The sequence below is a fragment of the Trichosurus vulpecula genome, chromosome 6 (genome assembly GCF_011100635.1).
Source record: "Trichosurus vulpecula isolate mTriVul1 chromosome 6, mTriVul1.pri, whole genome shotgun sequence".
NCBI lineage: Eukaryota > Metazoa > Chordata > Mammalia > Diprotodontia > Phalangeridae > Trichosurus > Trichosurus vulpecula.
This window is the reverse complement of record NC_050578.1, coordinates 166,961,083-166,983,697: the sequence shown is the minus strand read 5'-3', so window position 1 is coordinate 166,983,697 and position 22,615 is coordinate 166,961,083. Positions and strand designations below refer to the sequence as shown.

The following is a 22,615-nucleotide window of genomic DNA, read 5'->3' as shown; positions in this document are numbered from 1 at the left end:
AGAATTGGTAAAGAGAATGGCCACCTCCTTACCTGAGACCGGAAGGACCATGTATAAGTGAGGACATTGCTTGGGTTAGAGGAGTGTGCTGGAGTCTCTGAGGAAATTTAATTTGGATGACCTCAGTCTTATCAGTAAGGTAGGAGCCAAGGTCATCTGCTGAGAATGAGGGAACTTAGAGTTGGGGGGCTTGAGGGAAAAAAAGGTATTGGAACCAATCTTGTGTGGTAATATCATTAAGGGATGAACAAAAAGATTGCTGTGAAGATACCGTTGAAGTTTGATAACATAAATTTATAGTATGTTCAGCACATTTTTATAATTCCTTCATCAGGATTAGGCAGTTTCAGGAGTAGGAATGGAAGAGGCAGATTTAAGTGATTTATATAGTCAAAACTGAGTAGGGAGGTAAAGTGAGGGGAAATCTGAGGGGAAAGCCAGATTTCAATTAATTGGAGGAGGTGAGTATAAAAGGATGAAATCCAAGATAAAGGGGAATTTGAAGTTCTAATCAACGGGTAGGTTAAATTCTTACTGTATTAAAACATCTTTATTTCTTGACTTGTGGGTTAAATATAATTTAATTCTGTTAAGCATGCTCAGTATATGAATAGCACTGTCCTAGATACTTTGATAAAAATATAGTATAAGATGGTTCCTCTCTGCTCTCCATGAATGAGCATGTAGTTTCACAGGGGATGTAAGAAATACCTACATGAAACAATGAACACAGAATTTTAGAATTGCAACAGAACTCAGAGATGATAAAGATAAGAGGTTAAATGATTTATGCAAGATTAGCTTTGATCCCTGTCTTAACCCAGATAGGGGCAGAGCTGGGACTAGAAATAAGGTTTCCCTGACTACTGCTGCGCCTGAAAGTACAATGCTCTTCTCATTATATTGTGTTATCAACACAGTGTATGATTATGAAGTATGACATAGCTAATAAGGGATAAAGCTAGAAGAGAGCATAGGAGAAGGAGGTCAACGTGGGCTGTAGATGTTGGAAACGTTATGGAAGAAGGTGAGACAACAGATGGAAACTGAAGTGAAAAGGACCAACACAAATTTCAAATTTGCTTTGATTTTCAGAAGTTAACATAGAAAAGTATTAGCACCAACATTTTGATTGTCAAAAGATTATTTGCTTTTACCTATTAAACATTCAAATTCTAAGAGCAGGTACTCAAGTAATTATTGTTTACAAATGATCCATTTTCTATTAAAGAAGATAATAAATATGAAAAACAGGAGCTTTCATTTAAACGTGATTTCAGCAATACACAAAACCCCTGGGAAGGAAACTCTCTTTGCCAAGGCAGATATGCAAATATTACGTACTACAATTTCAGAGAGCTGCCTGGAGCATTGAAAAATTAAGTGACTGCCCAGGTTTACAGCCAGTGGACATCAGAGGTGGGACCAGAATAAAATCTATTTGTTTTGACTCTAAGGTCAGATCTCTAGACACTAGACCATGCTTCCTGTCATCGATTAAAATTTCCGTATTTGCATTTTTTATGCAAAATCTCTCGCAGAAAAGTATTCAGCGCACAGCGACTACTCACATGTCAATTGAGAGGATCACTTTCTTATTTAAATAACTAATATTGTGGAACATTTGTGCTTATAAGCACACTTAGCTTTGGGATCATGTGCTTTGAAAGTGAGACTAGGAAGGAAGGCAGGAACTCTTGAATTATACTCATATGAGGTAGCTCTTTTTCTTTGCCTCTGGTAATCATCTTGCCAAAAAAGGCAATTTTCATATTTAGAGATTAAAAACCTACAAATATACTGTAAGGTATGATATAAATTTACAAAGTCTTTTTAAAAAAACCATGTAGGAATTTTTAGAGTAGACTTTTTGCTTGATTAGTAAAGCACAATGAAATTATTTTTATTTTACACTGAAATTTAGTTGAGAGAGTAGAATGATGCAGTTGAAAAAGTGTTCATCTTGGAGCAGAAGAACTGGGTTCAAATTTTAACTCTGATATTTACTTTGTGACCATGGACCAGGCTCTCTGAAACTTTGTTTTCTTCATCTGCAAAACAGGGATAAATATTTATGCTACCTCCCTTTCAGGACAGGTGTAAAGAAAGTGCCTGGTAAACCTTAAAATACACTGGCTTATTACTATTATTGGCAGCATATTTTTTCCTCAAATTTCTGACTATGGACTGTTTTTTGTTATCTATTGCAGGCTAAGTCCTCCTGTACTTCCACTGTGTACTGTAAAAGAAATTCGTTCATCTATTGATAAATTTTTCAAAGTAGAACCATCTGAAATTACTAATGGTTGTTTCCTTGCTGTCCTAACAAGAGAGGTAAGTCTAAAAATAACCCCAACCCCACACTTTAATGCAGAAGTTTTCCCCAACTAAATTCAGCTTTCATAAACAATTACAGTCAGATTTGTTTGTTGACCACTTCCCTTGATCTTCTAATGGAGGGTCAGTTCTTCCTTTGAGAGTAGTGAGTTATCAGTAGTGATTTACTTTTATAATTATCAGTGCATTTGGCTCCAGACATACTGGTCTGGCTCATTCTTCCCAGTAGGTGTCCTACTCTTGATTCATACCTTTGCTAAAGCTATGGCCACTGTGTAGAACAAATGCCATTCCCACATTTCTGTCAATTAAAATTTTTTCTGTCCCTTAAGAATCAGCTCAAATTCTGTCTCATCCATGAAGACTTTTTTTTAAATCCCTCCACTCAGAGATCTCAAGTGCCTAAGAATTGCATAATAATTTATACATCTCATTCACCTTCCACTATGGAGCTTGTATTGTATTTGTTAGACTATCACTGCTAAGGCTAGAAGCCATGTTTTATTCTTAAGATCATTGAGCTAGAACTGTAAGGGAACCTAGAAGACCAACCATGTTTTATAGATGAGGAAATTCATCATAGATTTATAGATGAGGCCCTGGGAGTTTGTGATTGGATTGAGATCACCAGGTAGTAGAAATCAGGCCCCATGGCTCCAAGGTTAGTGCTCTTTCTATCGTACCACACTGCCTATCACCTTTCTGGTCTATTACTTAGTACCTATATCTCATACATAATAGTTGCTTAAAGTGCTGAAACTGAATTTTGCTGTTGTGCTTTAATAAAATGAAGTTGTAAGCACAGTAGCAAATGTCTCTATGTAAGGTTCACTATTTCATTTTTTTTTTATCACTGAGTCTCTTTTAGTGTTTTTAAATTTGGCTTATAAGACATCAGAAATAGGTGTTAGTGTTAATAATGGTATATTACTAAGTAGAATTCAGACATATTCCCCCCACCATTTTCAACTTCTGCTTTTGCTGAGAATGACACTCTGTGATGAGTCAGTCCTCTCCTATCCAGAGATAATGTCTAGATCAGCCAATGTTCACTACATAGATGAATTTATCACTTTTATAATTATTATATTTACATTGGTTATTATTTTCATGTCTCAGCCTTTTAGGGTATAACTGCCTTTATGGCAAGGATGGTGCCTTTTTTTACTGTACTTTAAATGATGTAATATTTATATTCAATATGGATCCAAAAATAACTGGAGAGGTCCTTATGTCTTAGGGCCAAAGACAGTATCAAAGAAATTTTGTCAAGTGTACTTTACACTAGTATTCTCATCCTTTAAGAAACAAAGTGGGAAAAGAAGTGCAGTTTTTTCTTTCAGTGGAGCATGGCACCTGAGAGTCACGTTTTTGTGTACAGGAGAAAGAATGAATTTACAAATTACAAATCTGCTTCCATTGCATATCTGGAATATATTCCTTCCCCTACCTCTACCTTATAACATTCCCTAGCTTCCTTCATAAAATAACTTCTACCCAAGGTCTTTCTGCATCCTTCTAGTTGCTAGTAATCTCTCCCTCTTAAATTTTCTTTTGCATATACAGTGTGTCACAAAAGTCTTAGGGCAGTTTTAAACTATTAAAGCTTGACTATCCTTTAGACTTATGAAACACCCTTTATTTTGTGTTGAGTTGTGTGTATGTGTTGTATCCCAAGCTCCCAGTAAGCTCTGTTAGTGCAGTGACATAGGTATTGCCACCCTATCACCTAGAATGGTACCTTGCTGGCTCTTGGTAGGCTTTTAATGTTTACTGAAATGAGTTCATATTAAAGAACTTGTCTCTTGCCTCATATATAATCTAGTGATCCTCTTCTTAGCTCTTTTTAGCTTTAACTCTATATTGGGGTTTTTTGCCTTTTCAATGTTGTACCCTTAACCTTGAATAGCTTCATTGTTCATTTCTTCTCATATTCAAAAGTGATCTCTTTCATGAAACTTGTCCAGCTTATGTACTTGGTTAATCATTCTAATCTTACATCCTCACCACTAAACTTCCCATAAAACAAAAACTATTAAAAACATTGATATTTTCCATTGTGACTTTAGTGTCTATTGTAGTAAAAGTATCTTTTATAACTATCAGATAATTTTGTAGACAGTATCTTAAACAGCCTTCCATGAGATAGCTGGCATAAATATTACCTCCATTTAACAGATGAAGCCACTTAGGCTTAGAGAGCAAGTTAAGTGATGGAGCCAGGATTGAGATGTAGCTATGTCTTCTCATTCCCAGTTGCTTCTCTGTCTACTAAATGATGCTGCCTTCCTTAAATGGGCTACATCTCGTATACGACCCAGTTGCTTTCTAATAAAACAAAGTATATTCTACCCTCCCAGTGCAATCAAGATACTTTATAAACATTTGGTAAACTTCATAGCTTAATGAATTGAGCAATATGCTTATAGACAGCAAAATGCTAGCAGAGAAAGATGAATGCTACATTGCATCTATATGCTCCTTCATTAGTGATCTAAAGCACTTTGCTACCTATCATTCATTACATCTTGCAGCGTATCATTAAAACAGAATGTTGTGCTTTTCCATCTATCTAGTTCACAGACTGGGAAATGGAAAATAGAGTCCGAGTCACTTGCTGAGGAGTATACTCTAAGGCAAGGGCTGTGAATAAGTAGAATTGATCAATTACCACTCATCTGCTACTCTTGACCAGATAATAAAGATACTCATTTTTTTTAAAAAATTGCTGCTGAAATGATACATTTAAGATATTAGAGGTGCATCATTTAATGGAACACTTTTTTAAACATTTCAGCGGGACCCATCAGAGACAGTGTCTGTCAAAGACGTTTTGGCACGTGCTGCAGCAAAGGGATTGCTAGATGGTATTGAGTTAGCCAAAACATCAAAAAGAGAGAAGAAGAAAAAGAAATCTAAAACAACACTGGCAAAAACTTCTATTAATGAAAGCATGAGTACACAAATAAAAATCGCAGAGTTCCTGAACCGAGAATTGAGACCACATGTTAACCGTTCAGAGACATTAACAACCAAACCATGTCTTCCACAGAAAAATACAAATCAAACAAGTACTCCCCCACAGAAGAAAACTGGCAAGATGCCCCCATATGCATTGGTGCCTACATTTATGAAGAACATGCCTTCCACGTCCAAGGTATCAGAGAGACAGATGAGCACTATAAGGCCACGCCCTGAGGATAAAATGATTGCACTGAAACCTGTAGAGATTGTTTTGCCTCCGGTAATGATGTCATACTCTGGTTCCCAAGCCAACAAAAACCAGATTCCAGCGCATTTCTATTACCGTTGGATTGGAGGCAAGACTGGTGGCTTAATTGGGCCTTCATCATCCAAAAAATTGGAAAAACCTAAAGAAAACTTACCTTCCTCTGCAGTGAGGCATCCTCAACCATGGCTTTGATCATCGCCTGTTATTTGCCTGGGGTCAAAGGGCAGAGTATTTTTCTACCAAGTTTGACCCTTCTCTAAAGGTTAAATATCCTAGCATAGGTATTCATCCTTTAGGTCATCAAGCCTCTACTGTGAATCTAAATGGGACACTACATTCAGAGAATTAAGCTAAGTGACAATAATGTAGCCCAGGAAATTAAGCAGAGTTCACCAAACTGGATAGCTTGGTGCTTTATCTCTTTAGAAAGCAACAGTTATAGATTCGCTGTCAGTCGTTAGACTTTTACTACTTCTGTAACTTGGTCAATAGGACATCAGAGTTTTCAAAGAAGCTTGAAGTAGTAGCCTGTCTTACCTGAAGATAATTATTTTTTATCTTACCCACCAGGTTTATTTAAGAACTTAACTTTTAAGACAGTTATAGGAGTATAGTTAGAGAAAAAATGCTGGCCCTCTCAGGTGAAGACAGCATGTCCAGTTCAGCCTTTAAGCTGAACTTTTAATATTCAGAAGTAAGGGAGACTGCTTTGTACTGATATTGAGATTGATTACCGGCAGGAAAAGTAGGAGGTTCCAGTGACCCCATGGGTTGTATAGAACAGATGTTCTTTTACACAGTGAAAAATACCTCTCATATGGTGAACTTTCCAGGGTCTTGAGCGGAGTAAAATAGGCACAGCTGTCTTTGACTACTTAGGTCAAATGCTTTTAAAAATAATGACTGAAAGCAAGCTTACTCCTGAGTATTATCAGTTCTAAGAAGATATAAAATTGTTGGATCCAAGTAACACCAGTGGTTGAAGAAACCCCTAAAGATTTCTAGTTCCACTTAAAGATCAGGTGAAATGTGAAAAGCTACAAGTCATTTCCAACTGAAAAAGTTATCAGACTTTGGCAAATCATTTCTGTTGCACAATCTGCTAAAATATATTATAGCATTTTGTTAATCATATTAAATGCCAATTCATCTTCCAAGTATTATCAACTGCCTACAAAGAATTAGTTTGATTGTCAGTTCTGGGTCTACTGACTTTTTTCATCATGGCAACAGAAATTGTTTGACAGTAAGTAGAACAAGTTACAACTTTAGAGTCTTTTTAAAATACTGTTAAAAAACAGTTTCATAAAGTCTGAATTTAAATGATGTTCTACACCCAAAGTTCAGTGTGTTGAACAGTGTTATGTAAATTACTCATTTCTAAATATTTAATTCAGGTGGCTATAGACTATAGAATTTTCAAATATCTTAGATGGTATAATTGTAGTAGCATGTTAATGTGTTAAAAATGAAATCTTAGCTATATATTTGAAAAAAAGGAATTTTGATTTTCATTTTAATAAATTGTTTTCTATTTTAGTTGGAGGTTTACATTGTTTCATAGGTTAAATGTCAATGAAAAAAGGAATAAAAGGGCTCCTATTTTTTACACAGGGAAACACTGTTACTTGGAATCTTCAAAGGAAGAGCTATGTACTAATTATGATTTTTAAAAATGTCAAGGAGTACTGCAGTGTTCTTTTTATCATCATGAATGTATAAATCATGAACCACAAATACCACAGTTTATCTAATTACCATATGTATTCATCCTTCTCTCTAATCTATAACTGGTTTAGAATTCTCAATGCTTCCATGAACCTGTTTTAGTTAAAAATCATATATTTCATCTTGGCAGCAAAAAGTCCATTATTTCCCATGGCTCTAGTATTCCATTTTCCACTAGAAGTAGTCCTAAGACTTTATGTCTGCTTACTCTGATGGAAAAAAATAGATTTCTTCCAACATTATGAAGAAATTTAGAGTACTTTTTCCAACCTCTGTTGCACCTGATTTTTGTAATTCTGTTAGAACTTTTAGCATTTCAAATAATATAAATCACTGCACTAAATTATTTCAAACTTTTTTCTTTACTTTTCTCTTTTAGTATTATATAAACACTTTGAATTACACAGTTGTCCAATTAAACCTGAAAGCTTCTTTTTAATGTAAACTTTTAATAAGCACATGATAGGACTTTAATGATCAAACATTTATAAACTTTTTCATAATGAAAGAAAATACTGCTTAAAAGTATATCGTACCTGGAGGCCAAGCCAAGGGCTTAGACATTCTTGCCGATCTGGAAATGGGCTGCATACCCAGCTTAGATTATGAAGATATCAGTGCATTGCTATCTTCAGTCAACCTATGTGAGGTCCCTTGGTCCTCTGTAAGACTTAAGCTGTTCAACCTTAGGTGCTCCCGTGTTCAGTGTAAGGGTGACAGAAATGTCTAGAGTACCTCCACCAACTCTCAGGTAAAAGCGTTTTGATAGAGTGGTTCTGTAATGTGGATTTGGTGTTACATTAGGTTATCTATAGACAGTCACTGAACCCAAGAGTTTTAAAAAGTTAAATGTGAAAGCACTTTAATGACAGAGTGCTGGTCACACTCGGCTAGTTACTTCTTCTGGAAAGTGAAAGACATTTTTTTCCTTGAATTTCCTTGAGAAAAAAGTTGAATTTTAAGGCCAAACTTGAAATGATATGCTGCACTAGCAATCAGGAGGTGGTTTTCAGAGGACGTTTTGTGGAATGAGTATTTGTGCCTTACAAAGATACAGAAGTATGAAAAGGCATGAGGAAGACAAATTGTTTTATTGATTATCCTAGTCCCTTAGTTCTTTTGCGTTATGGTGTGATATCACAATTATCCAAGTGAGAAACCCGGTAGTTTTTCTCCGCTAAATATTAACCTTTGATTTTAATGCCCGGAAAAGACTGCTAGCTCTGGATCCAAGGTTCTCATGATAAGTGAAAAATAATACTTCCTATTCTCAACCAGACTATGTTAACTAACCCTTCTTTAGAGAGACCAGTTCAACAGTGTTTTTTAACAAACTTTTTACTCATCCCCTACTAACTGCATGGCCCTATGCTAGAAATTCAAAGATGAGAATTTCAGCAGATGGAGACTTGGAGGGAAATAGTCCAGACATGGAGGATAGACAGCCTATAGGGATGTGCCAAGTGGGAGAGGACAAGATATGATCAGATTTGGGCATTAAACAGATTATTTTGGCAACTGTGTGAAGGATGGATCAAAGACAAAACAGACTAGGCAAGTTACAAGGCTGTTATTAAATTAATTTAAGGAAAAGGATGGCAGTTTAAGTGGAAAGAAGAGGTCAAAAGTGAGAGCTACTGTGAAAGTGAAACACAGGGATTGAGGGAGTGGGAAGAATCAAAGACGATAGCTTTCAGCCTAGGAGGAGAATACAGTCATTAGCCAAAATAGAGATGTTCAGCCATCAGCTGAAAACACAGAACTAGAGCTCAGTAGAGAAACCAGGAGTGGTTAGCTAGATTTGGTAGTCATCTATCTAAAGGTGCTAATTGAGCAAGAAAGATGAAACTGTCTAGGGAGAAAGTGTATCAATGAGACAAGAGACCCAAGGACAAAACTGTTGTGGGATACTTACATTTTAGGCTGGAAAGAAAAAGATGAACCAGCAAACACTGAGAAGGTAAAACTAGAGCATCAGAAAAGTGTTGTCATTGAAACTGAGATAGGAGAGAGTAAGAAATGCCATGTTGAAGAGTTTCATGAGCTACAGAATGACTCAAAGAAAATAAGAACATAGATAAAAGCTATGGGTCTTTGGCAATTAAAAGATGACCAGATTTCTAGCAGATGGTAGTTGCAATATAGGTGGATAGGTAGAAGGAGGAAGTGAGGATTGCTCTTTGTAGAATTTTAATGGAAGAGTTACTTTTGGTTCTCTGCCCAAACAATATCTGTCCCTTTTGGCTGCTAAATGTGTACCACACTGGCATTTTATTCAGAATTTTAATATTCCTTTAAACACCAGTTTTATCTGGGAGAAGTGGCAAGAAATTTAATCAAAGCCTTTGTCTATAATTAAATATGAAAAAAGGTAATAGCAGACAAGTAACAATTACTAAAGTGATGTTTCAAAAGCAGTTCAATTTTGGAGGAGATTTTGAAATCAAATAGCCAACACAGACTAAATGTGTTTAAGTTTCTATCCCCCCCCCCAAATATGAATTTAAGTTATTTCACATAAATGAGTCAAACATTTTATGCAGCTAAGTTTATTCTCACAACAAATTACATTTAAATGTGTAAAAGTGGTCAACAGCAAAAAGGAAAAAATAAAGGAAAGCAAAGATTTGTTTTTGGAATAAGCTGCTTTGATTAGAAGTGAGCTCTTTAACATGATAAACTGCGAGCAAGTGTCCTTCCCTGAAGCTCCAGCCTCCTTTTGCTGACTGTAAAGCACGTTTGAACCACATATTAAGATAACTAAGCTTGTTGAACACAGAGCTAATAATGTTTTTAATATTTAAGCTGAACTAATATCAGCTTTGGAAATAAAGCTCTTCTAAAAGGGCATAAGAAACATTTTGGTTGCTATACAGGAAGAAAGAATTAGGGCTTGTAGCAAATTAGTGCAGGATAGTGTTACAACTTTCCATTTTTAAAACAGAGGTTTTTGGTTTCTTTTTAAGCTCTAGGTTGCTGTGCCCACAGTTTATCATCTAAAAACTCATTTTAATGGGAGTGGGATTAATAACCCATCATGCATTTTAAAACAGTATTCTAATTAGTTGTAGATGGTCATATATCGAGGTGGGAAAAAGGGGGCATGTATACAATCGTAAATGAAAGAGCAAGTATTTTAAAGGACACTAAAAAGTACAACTTAGTGTTTCAGTCTGCAAAGTAAAAGCTTAAGTTATAGACGGTGTTGGCTACATTTTCCTTGTTCTCAAGGAGCATATTATGAGGTGGTATGTCTGCATCTATCTTTCTAATTGCTTTTTAAAAAATAAAAGAAATGAACTTTACACATTTTGCCATTTCTTCTACATACTCCAATAAAAATATGACTACAAATCATTACAAAACCACCTTTTAGGTAACCTATAATACACGGAGATTACTTAGAACTGGATACATTGTGAAATAATGTCCAGTAAAGATAATACATTAACATAATAATGCAGTATATTTCAGTAAAAATAGAATAAATAAAATAAAAATATTTTAAGCTGTATTTAACAGGTTAATTCAAAAATGACACAAGACATACAAGGCATAGTGCACATGGCTGCCTGCTTACAGAATCACTAGATAGAAAGAATGCATAGATAACTGAAGTGTCACTACAACATTGGGTAAAACATTGGTATTCTCCCTCTCGATCTCACACTCGCACACACAAGCACACACACATACACTTACTTCATACATACTTTTTGGCCATGGCAGAAAGTGTCTGAACATACTGTTTAAAATAATCAGTTTTATAAAATTAATTAGCATTTAGGTAAATATGCAAAGCTATTTTAAAAACAAAATATCTGCAAATATGTTTTCATATGTAATGTCTATTATTTGTCTTAATGCTTCCTATAATTGCATATATATAGAAATCAGTTTGTTGCTCAAAGCTAGCTCAGTGTTCTTGATCCTGACAACAAAACAGATACCTTGAAAAATAAAGAAAAATGAACTTTCAGTTCTGATGGAATTTTTCTAAATGAAAGTGGCTTATTTGATTTTTTTAAAGTTTCATACTGAATGTCATTTTGCCTTGGAAATCACCAAGTTGGAATGTCAACATGATGGAATTCTGGGTAGAATTTTGAACAAGAACTTCTTAAAAGGACATAGTCAGGGTTTTCATAATTTAGAATTTACTTCAAGATTCACTGGCCATTTCAGGTGGTAGATATCAGTAGGGGCCAGAATTATTAAGTGTGAACTACCCAACTAGTGCTCTGGAACTCAGTGGGTTCCATTAGGTGGGGATTTGGAAGAAAACGCTCCCATTTCCAGAGTTAACAATAGTGCCTAACATTAGGAGACCAACCACCAATTGCCTTAAAAACTAATCAGAACATAGTAAGCAGCAGAATGAAGTCCTATTAACTTCAATTTACTGACAAGTCACATAGATTAAAGCTGTGTAGATAGAAGCATCTATATTCCCCAAGATGTTTCCCCAGAACAGGTATATGGGTAAGCAGGGAAATTCATGTAGCTTCTGCTTCTACTGTACACATTATTTTTGTGGGGTGGGAGACTGATTCTACAGTAAATTCTTCTCAGCATCATCCGGACATATTTTCCCCCTGTTTATTTATAGGAATTCCAGAATTGCCTGAAAATGAATCTTTCCATTTTTCTTCTTCTTCTTCTTCTTTTTTTTTTTTGCATTTGCCTTCAGGCTTTTGAAAGGACTCTTATGACTGGTGTGAAGACAGCCTGATAGAGTAGAAAGGACACTGAAATAAGAGTCGGGAAGACCTGGGTTGGCGTCCAGGCTCTCTTGCTAACTTGACCTCAGGCAAGTCACAACTTATCTGGAATTCAGTTTTCCCCCCCAATCTGTCACCAGCTTTGTCTCACAGGGTTATTATGATGCTTAGATGAGGTAATGACTGAAAAATACTTTGAAAGGTTTTAGGTATGTTACAGATATAAAGGGTTAATATACTGCTGTAATTAGAAGTGAAAAAAATCAAATTTGATGTTCTAAATTGAACATAAATGACCAATATTTAATCACCTTGATAATGTCCTTTTGAAATAATAGATCAATGTCTAGATTTTTCTATCTGTTCAGTTAAGTCATATTTTTAGATAGAAACAAATAGGCAGAAAATATTGGGGAAGTACTCTATGTTCCATCACACCTAGGAATATTTTGTTCTGATCTGAAATAAAAAATATTTCAAATTTTAAAACAAGTGAAAGAAACCAAAAGAAAGGAGGAAAAGCACCTATTAGTGGCATAGAAATCTATATATCCTGGTCTTCAATGCACAAATTTGATATATTGTTACTGCTATATGTAGTTTGTTACCATGAAAAAATATGATAGAAGAGATTTCTAAGCAAAATGTAGTCAACTAGACTGAGCCAGGTGTAGAATCTCAAAGTAATACCAGCTAAAAGGTGGCTAATGTAGATAAGACTTCACCAAGTGGTGAAATCTAAATGTATGTGAATAACATTGTGTGAATGGCATTCCTTCAATTATAATTTGCATAATAGATCAAGATCACACTCTAAGGATGAAAGGTATAGATAGGTGGATTGATTTCATTTTAACGGTGTTTACATAGAGAATGACTATACTGAGCTACAGCAAATAGCCAACATTCTCTAATTGCATTGTTCAATGTAAGGCAGAGTATTGGAATACATCCCACCCAAAATGCATCACACTTTCATTTTACTATTCTCATTTTTTAGAGTTAGTTTGAAAATCATCTGATGGAAATACTTGTCTGAAATGAAAGGCTGACTTTTTTGATTCCTCAAAATGATGCAATTTGACAATTTTCAAGCTTAATTTCCCCCTCCCCTCCAACATCATAATACATAAACAGTAGTCGACATAAAAGGGTGTCCATGGTTCAAAAGCATGTCAAACAAAGCTGTCAGGTGGTTTCTAGACCAACGGCAACGAACAATTTTGTCAACAAACAGATGCTATTTTGTAAGAAACAAAACCAAACAAAAAACCTTGTAATCCTATCCTACAGGAATTCAATGCTAACTATCACGCAGTATCTACTCCAGTGTTGCAAACAGGGCAAAGTGCTGAAGGACTTAAAAGTTGCTTGTGACAAATCCTGCTCAAAAAAGACAGTGAAACAAGGACCTCAGGCATCCTTCACTCCAAGGACTTAGCCTTTAGTTTACCAGGAGGGGTGTGGCCACTTTCTTCTCTTGTGTGTGTGAAGTTAGGTCCTGTTCAGAATATTTACAATAACAGACCTTCCACCGCTCATGATGTAACTCACTGACAGCAAAAAAATTATTCATGCTTCTTTTCATATCACATGATGGTGGCAAGGACGAGAGAACATGCTTGTCTAACATTGTTTTGTTAAGGATTTATTTTCTGAAGACAAAGCATCAGCAATTGAATGGAAGGCAAAATAGTTCATGTTCTGTAGTGTACGTAGCTACTAGCTCTTCAGGTAAGTATAACAGAATCCTTTAATGTGTGTAGTTACGGCGTTTCAGTAACAGGACGTTTCTGTTTCAAAGTGTCAATGAGAGATAAGACGCCTCGTTTTACGTTGGTTGTGACTCTTCTGGTCATTGAGTCTGCTGGAGGAGGGGGTGGCCGAACTTTCTGTGAAGGAGGTCGGGCAACCAAGCACTTCTGATACCGTAACTGCAAGTAAAGGGGAAAAAACACATGTTCTATGATGATTAGTGACATATAGACATTGCTTGTGTTGATTTCCTTGGCATATGTTAAACTTACCAGTGTCACCCTTATGGTTCCTACCCATTCCTACCTTTTATGGCTCACTGTATATTGATTTGAGTAAATATAGCCACCTGTCTGGAACAAGGACACCTCATAGTCATAGTAGGATGTGGGCTCTATGAGGGCAGGGACCATTCTGTTTTGTCTTTGTTTTCCCTAGCATCTCACACAGTGGCTTGTATGGAGTAGATACTTAACGTTTATTGAATGAAAACTAAATAGAGAAGAGTTAGAATACTTAAACTAAATTTCTCATTAGTCTACAAAGACCAGTAGCTTATTTAATGGATTTCATGTCACTCTTTAGCAAAGAGTGGGGTGTGGTTTAACATTTTAGTAACTGTTGGCTTATTCATAAACTATTTACAATACTCCAACCTAATGGATTAATGAAAAAAAATTCATTAGTATTAAATGCAGTGGACAATTTTGCACAGATACATAACAATGGGACAGGCCTCACTGCTATTTTTTCTGATTTAATGAAAAGATCAAATATATTTTTCAAAGCCGGGCTAAAGTTGGAAACTTTACTTACTTTTTTGCCTCCTAATCAAAACCTTTTAAACAATGCAGGGTTGGCTTTAGAACAAATTATCTTTTAAAAGCATCATGACATAGTGGATAGGGATTTGGGTCTCAGAATCAGAGAAACCAGAGTTCAAGTCCTGTTTCTCAAACATGCTCCTTGGTGACCATGGGTGAGCAACTTTACCTCTCAGGGCCCAAGGCAACTCTCTCTGAGGTTAAGTTGCAAAGCAGAAACATAGGTAAAGGGAATTTCGTCACTCAAAAGTTCCCTGTGTACCAATGAAGTGACTCAATTAGTTAAACAAGAAATAAAGAAGATAGAAAACAGTAAGGTGATCTAAAAAGCCAAGGTGCAGGAGAGATGTCTATGGATTTGGTGGCAGGTAATGTGAGTTCAAATCTCAGTTGACTCCTTGTCTCCCTGTCTGACTCAATGAAATCTGAGCCTCAGTTTCCTCATCTGTAAAATAAGGAATTTGAACTAGATGCTCCAAATCTGTCATGTGATAATCCTAAAACCGTAAGATTCTGGGAACACAGGGTTTACATGCATCCTGCATGTTCTGGGATCAGTCACATCAAAAACAGTCTAATCCATTTAATCCAATTCAATATTTATCAAATGCTTACTATTTATGTACAAAATATTTTCTAGGCATCCTTCCTCACCAAGCTTGGGGTTTCACATAAAGTATTAGATCTAGTTGAGGTGAATTTCAATAAGCTCTTCCTCTACCAAGGCCTATACAACTACAAAAATACTACAGTGTTGTAAAATTTGTTTTAAAATTAAGGTTTCTTTTCTTATTTTCAGAGGTGGTGGATTTATGGGTAGGGAATGTTGCATATATTGGTGGGTTTTGCCAAGCTGGTTTTTTTTAACCTCTTTTAAAATTTTTTGTCAATAAGGGTGACTCATTGGGCAAGAGAGAAAGGTAGGTATATATTCAGAAATAAATGTGATGTAAAAACAAAAGATATGCAAAATGGAATGCACTTAAAGTTGTTTCAAAGAATAAGGCCACAAATGAATTTCCAGAACTTTTATTCTGCTATCTGCGCTACAGATGCTGAGATAAACTTCAGTCTTTTAAGTTTACAAGAACTGGACTTTCAGCTGTATGGTCTCTCATTTGCACCAATAGGAAAATGGCTGGCTTGGAGATGCTGGGTTGAAAATAGCAGAAAAAGGAGGAAAATTGCCCTCAATATGTTTGTGGATAAACCTTAGAAGGGCTTACACTGGGCTGGTTTTCAGCAGCTACAGTTGGTGAATTAATGCAATGAAACACTCAAGTAAGTGACCATAAATACTCTTTATTAAAACAAACAAAAACTACTTTGCTTCTAGATGAGGGAAAAAATGGATTTGGGAATCTAAGAAAGCAAATTGCTGAAATCAATAATAAAGTTAAGAATTTAACTTCCCTAAGCATTACGTAGCTAGGATCCAGAGTGATGACCTTTAATCTTATGACTAAAGTGGTCTGTTTGAGTCTTTTTAACCCTTATTAAATATTTCAATATGATGCCCAGCATCCAATTGTGCTTCACTAAGTGATCCCACTTATCCTTGTGCTTTCTAATTTGTTATTCACTTTCTCCTGCCTGGCCAATTTGGTTCCTCATGAGGTCTCCTTCTTCCCTTCTTCCCAATCGATTCTTGAAGTCACTTATTCTTTTAGAGTAAGAAGCAGCAAACCAGTGTTTTTAACCATAGCCCTACCCTAAGTAGAACCTGATCAGACAGAAGAAAATTGAAATAGAGGAAAGTGGGCCTCTATGACTCCTATCCTCTTTCATTTTGTGCATTTCTGGGTTTGCACTTGAATTTATTTCTACTTAGTTTTAGATACTAACTGTATTCCCACCAATTAATTACACAGATTGCCTTTTGGAAAGAACTAAGCAACCCCAAGAGAGCACTGATCAAAAGTGAAGAACGGAAAAAAATGACCAGTCGGGATGAGAAATGTGCATTAGCAGTTTTGCATCATACAACATAGTGTATTCAATTAACATGCACTTGTTGCTCCCTTAAATCATGGACTAAAACCAAATATCTCCACTAGAAATGCCAAATGCCAAAGAAGGAAGGAAGAAAGGAAGAGAGAGAAAGAAATAAGGGGAGAAAAGCTGTGCAATTATATTTAGGTCTAGAAAATTAAACGTTATCTTTTAGTTGATTAGCAAATATAAGCTTTAATAAAAACTTCATATTCATGACTGAAGAAGCAGTTCCCTATATTTACGGTTAAATGCCAGTCTACTATTCAGTTCTTGATCATTCAGGCCTTTTGCTTCTCTACCACTAGGCTGCCTCAACTATTTCACTCTCAGTAGTTTGGTCTTTTGGCGGGGGTGGGGGGGGGGGTGGGGGGTGGGTGCAGGGCAATTGGGGTTAAGCGACTTGCTAGTACATGTGTCAAGTGTCTGAGGGCGGATTTGAACTCAGGTCCTCCTGAGCCTTCAGGGCCGGTACTCTACTCACTGCACCACCTAGCTGCCCCCACTATCAGTAGTTTAACACTGCAAGTAATGGCAGTAAAATTTAAACCTGTAAATTATGCTCTTATTATCATCCTTGTTGAGAGGGTCTGCTGGCAGCAGAAGTGAAATCCAGTGAAAATAAAATTTAGGATTGTTACAGATAGCATTCATTTTGACCTTCCTCTTGCCCATTACACAGAACTGGCATGAATCATATTTTCATATATGCTTCAAGGATAAACCTGGAGTTTTTTCTTAAAATTAGACATCTTGGAGAGCTAGGTGAACCAGCCCTCAAATTCCAAGTCAAGTCCTCCATTTTTTTTGATGCTTCAGTTTTTGAAAGTATAAATGAATTGCTTCTAAATAGCATCCCATAGCAATGCAGGTAAGGCAACCCAAAGAACCACAATCCCAGTGTTCACTTTAAGGGCCCTTCTTTACAATGCCACTGGAGCCTTTACAGCTTTATCCAGAACTGCCTCTTCCAAGTGACCCAGCCTTTTGAGATAATGAAGTGAAGTGGCCTTATAAATCCACTTGTATTAATGGAGAAGCCATGGTATAACTTTACTTTGAGGAGAGTAGAATACCAAGGAAACAGTTTTGCCATTATACAGCATAACTTTAAAGATGAGGATTTGGAGATTTTTTTTAGCTTTGGGGGAAAATTGTTGGGAAGGGGAAGAGGGAAGAGAGAAGACAAAAAACTGGGGTTACTCACCATACATGCAGCCTGTACTGCTTCTGATACATTGCCTGCATTAGGCTCACACCAGAAGACATGGCACTCAAAACGCTGATTCCCTGTGTCCATGATGAAGGCAAAAGTATGAATGTCTTTGCCAACTCCCATGAAGGACAGGAATCGAACACGGCACTCCACCAGAATTTCCTCTTCATTCTACAAGAAACAACTACTCAGCAAGTGTTTATGATCTGCTTAAAGTGGCTGACAGTCGTGAGCTATGACTTTCAGAAAGGCCTTTTAACAAAGCACAGTGAAATGAAACCACTGGTATGAAAAACACTGCCAAATTTAACTTTAAAAAAACTCGTTTAAAACCCCCCACAAAAAACCAGAAGTATAAATTTGTCTAGAATGAACAGGACTGTCATGAACATCAATATATAACTTAAATCAATTTGTGCTTAGCCAGTATGTGGGTTATCTAAGCAATCCTCTCCTCTCCCTCTACCCCCTTTTAGGCTATTTGGTAATTCATTGGCAACTCAATACAAAATGACCAAATTAATACTTAAATCTTCCAAGGGTGAAAAAAAAGGAAGCTACTGGGTAAAGAGGTATATCGATATGTAGATTTCATCTGCCTTCTCCCCATTACCAAGTGCAACGGAGAACTGACAACTATGAATCCACTATTTTAACTGACAACACAACTTAGCCAAGTTCAATCATGATTACTTACACATCTACCATGTGACTTTAAAAGGTCCAATCTGATCCCATTTTTATATCAGGCCTGAAAATAATTAATGCCTCTTTCTCACAGCACTTTTGGTCTCTACCACTTTAACTGGTATTTAGTTTTATATTTGACACTGTATTATATTAGCTATTTCACAGGTCCAAGTCAGTCATGTTTCTCCAAAAATGTCACATGCTCACTAAGGGCGGAAATTATGTGACCTATCTACTTCTTGTGTAGCCCCCAAATCACCTAGTATGGGCAAGGTTAACAAAGAAGTAGAACTACTAGCATGGGTCACCTTTCAAAGATCAAATTCCCTCAACAACAACTTGAGAACCAAAAGGTAGGGAAGCTACCGTAACTAATCAAGCGCCAACTTTTGTGCAAACTTCAGAGCAGTGGGACAACTGACAATTTCTCTTTTAAAAAAGTATTACTAAAGCAAGCAAGTAAATCAATCACATTTTTAATAGGAAAAATAAATCTCAAAGCTTTAAATTGAGCTATATTTCAACTACAACAGACATAGACAACACAAATAACCAAACTAAAATATAATGCCATCTTATATTTTTCTTTACTAAAGCAGATCTCTAAATAAGATTAACAATGGGTTGACTAGAAGCTGGGGAGAGCAATGAAATCTGAAGGGTACTTTACTTCCTGAGGCGGAAGGATCTACTGGGAGAGGTCCCTGAGAAGGTGCTTATGCAAGGGTAGACACCAGAATTTCAGGGACCCTAGGAACCCTCCACAGTTCTTACTGCCCTAGGGGCTGTGGCCTAGTCTGTGCCTGAGGTATTAACACTATCACTGCTCTTCCAAGACCGACCCAGTAGACCTTAAGTGGTGTCCTTTCTAGAACAAGGCTCTAAGTATAAATAAAAGTATTCAAAAGTAGATAAGGAAATGGTTCTGTCAAACAACTTGGAAAGACTCAATGCAGTGGCCTGATAATGATCCAAGCTACTCAGAACAGAAAGGTGACGTATTCATGATGCAGAATCAGACAATTTTTGACATGCATGGCTGATAGAGAAATCTGTTTTATTCGACTGTGTATTTGTTACAAGGTTCTTTTCCCCCCTTCTTGTTCTCAATGTGGGAAGGGGAAGGCTGGGTAGGCGGATTAGAAAATAAAATCCTATTAGTTGAAAAAATGAAATAAACACAACAAAATTGGCCTTGATCCTCAAAATGTCAGTGATCTTTGAGAAGTCCTGGGGGATGGGAAAGGTAGCTAGCACATGTTAATGTGCACAGGGTAAATATTGACCCAATTCTCAAAAGGGAGAATAAGGTGGATAATTCAAGCCTTAGAGGCTGGTGAAACTAAACTCATTTCACTTCATTTTTTATATTGTTAGTATAGACTAGTAGATGTAAGGGAAATACTATGACAATATAATTTCAGCAAAGTATATGACAGTTATCATATCCTTGGGAACAAAATGGAGAGAGACAGACTGGATGATAATATAGTAGGTGACTGACAGAATGTACCTAAAGAATGATGATTACTGGATGGAGGTGAATCTGGGAGAGGTCTCTAGTGTAAACAGGAAATTCTGACTTTGGGTGAGTTCTTTTCACTTTTTAATTAGTGATTTGGATGAATCCAAACATGCCATGCTTTTGCCTCAAAGCTAAAGTTTAGCAAATTTGTGTGATGACAAAATTGGGATCCAAAATTGAAAGGTGAAACAGTGTGCTCAAACTAGTAAAATGATATAGGAATAAATGTAAAATCTTATACTTGGATTCAAAAACCCATAGCACAAGTATAGGATGGCAAAGATTCAGCTAGAAAAGAGTTCATCGGAAAAGGATCTAAAGGTGTCAGTGGACTGTAGGCAAGTAGTGAAATGCAGCAGCCAAAAAAGCTAATAAGATCTAGGCTGCATTACTGATATAGAGGGTGTAGGAGGGTAGTCAGAGACCTGGTATGCTATCTGTAGTCTCGTGGCTAGCACTGGCCATCACATTCTGGCAAGAACATTAACAAAACAAAGTAGACTCAAAGGCAGGAATCCAAGATGTTTAAAGGCCTGCAAATCACGCCATATGAGGGTTGTCTGAAAGACCTAGGGTTTATTTAGCCTGGAAAAATGAAGATGTATTAGCTGTCTTCAAGTGTTAGGAAGGTTGTCATTTAGTCACATAGGACAAATGGGTAGAGTTTTCAGTTCAATATAAGGAAAAATTTGCTAATAATTGGAGATATCCACTGATGAAACAGGTTGGCTTAGAAGGTTCTCCATCACTGGAGGTCTGGAAATAGAGCCTATATGACCACTTGTGATACTAGTTAGTAGGCAGGGTACCTTCCTTGAGAAAGGGTTGAACTAAACTATAGTTCCATGACTGAATCTATAAAAAGTAGAAACCAAAGTAATGGTTCTCTGAAAAAAAACACAAAAAACAAAAACCTCAGATCTGAGACAAGAAAGAATTACTTAAATGTATAATACAATCTCAAGGACACAACCAGATATGCAGAATATAATAATTTGTATTGACATAGATCTGGAAAATGTGGTAAAGAAATATTTAGAATTTAGCTGAATTTTGGCAAAAACCAAACCAGTTGTCTAGAATGGCTTCTGTAGCACATACCATTACGCTTGACTACGTATGCATATATAGGTTTGATACCTCAATGCATTCATGATTCTACAAATCATGAATTTATGATGGGTGGTTATCTCCTCTACCTATGCACCTCACAACTGATTCACACCACCTCATTCTGTGCTGCCACTGTTCATGTGCTACCTCATTTCCTTCATAGAAGATCTACCCAACATGCTATAGGCCTTCCTGGCTGCAATATTTAAACTACTAGTTTTTTATCTTTCACTCTCACTAAATGACCAGGCTGCCTCCTTTTCTAATTGATACATGTATTCGAAGAAGAAATGTTAAAAATTTTCTTTGCTTTAAATACTGTTGAATCTTAGATATTGTTGTAAGCCAGAAATATTGAGCACATGTACTAATTCTTCCTTACCTTTTCACTAATGACAGTCACAGTGGCATCAGCAACATTCATGGTAACTGGCAGCCAATCTTCTTTGTTTGATGAACTCATAAGACTTTCTATGGCACTATTTAGGGTATCCATACCTATGGAGGAAAACAGCATAAGGGACTAGGCAACTATAAAAAGCTCCATGATTGTCAACCATACTGTAGAGGAATACCCAGGCAAGTCCATTGACTTACAAAACCAGACTGATCATATGCGTCGAGCCATCTGGGAGGGAAAGCTAAGAAAAGCTGTTTCTCAGCAATTTTCTCAGACTAAGGATATGATGGCTGCTTCCTTGAGAGGTATTTCCCCCCCTACCTGGTCTCTACTGTGAATAAAAAACCAGGGCTGGTTTCTATCACCAAGAGGGCATATATATCCCCTCCAAGATTCTGAAATAGGAAACAACATAACTATAGTAATCAAACTGAAATGTAATTACTGTTATCTACTCTTCCCAAATTCATTTGGCGCCAAATATTTACAAACAAAAGAAGTCTTGCAAATAATATTACCTCAGCATATTATTCAGACCAAAGGTCTTAGGGATACCACACTAACAAGGGACACAGAAACATATGTATCAATAGGGATTTTTCACCTTTATTCTTTCATTTAACGTTACTCTTTCAGACCAAATGTAAAGGGTAACTCATTTTATAGAAAGATGATGTGTTACTCCACATTGGTCACCTATAGCATCACACAGGCCATTTAATTTATCATCTACCTTGGTTCTATCTAAACAGTGTCTTACATTAGTATTTGTCCTATAATGCAAGCATTGTGTACTGAATCATTTCTTTCCTTTTACATGAAGAAACTAAGGACAAGAAAAAAAGGGATTTATTCCAAGTATAGACAAAGCCTCAGGAAATGTGCTTTGGGGTTATTTTTAAATTATTACTTTTTCTAACTGTCAAGCATTTCTCCCTCTCCCCTCATCACCTAATTCCATAAACACAGTTAAGTAAACAAAGTTCAATATTGGCCACTTTCAGAAATGTGTTTCTTATTCTGCATATTAGTGTATCATCTGTCGTGAGGTGGGCAGATTTCTTTATCAGTCCTCTGGGGTC

General features: G+C 36.4%; 2 protein-coding genes across 5 annotated transcripts in view; one reads left to right on the top strand and one right to left on the bottom strand.

Annotated features, from left to right (window-relative positions):
• Window positions 1–5,761, top strand: part of NSUN7 (NOP2/Sun RNA methyltransferase family member 7) — an 87,319-nt gene extending 81,558 nt beyond the window's left edge. The window contains exons 10-11 of the mRNA XM_036762578.1: window positions 2,211–2,334; window positions 5,135–5,761. Of these exons, the coding sequence (XP_036618473.1) occupies window positions 2,211–2,334; window positions 5,135–5,761 (751 nt within the window). The remainder of the gene's footprint in view (window positions 1–2,210; window positions 2,335–5,134) is intronic.
• A 4,069-nt stretch (window positions 5,762–9,830) lies between these two features.
• The window catches only part of APBB2 (amyloid beta precursor protein binding family B member 2), a 428,865-nt gene continuing 416,080 nt past the window's right edge, over window positions 9,831–22,615 (bottom strand). For all 4 annotated transcript variants that reach the window (XM_036762574.1, XM_036762575.1, XM_036762576.1 and 1 more), the window contains 3 exons: window positions 21,516–21,631; window positions 17,797–17,976; window positions 9,831–13,952 (listed from right to left, as the gene is read on the bottom strand). In XM_036762574.1, the coding sequence (XP_036618469.1) occupies window positions 13,785–13,952; window positions 17,797–17,976; window positions 21,516–21,631 (464 nt within the window). In that variant the 3' untranslated portion in view covers window positions 9,831–13,784. The remainder of the gene's footprint in view (window positions 13,953–17,796; window positions 17,977–21,515; window positions 21,632–22,615) is intronic.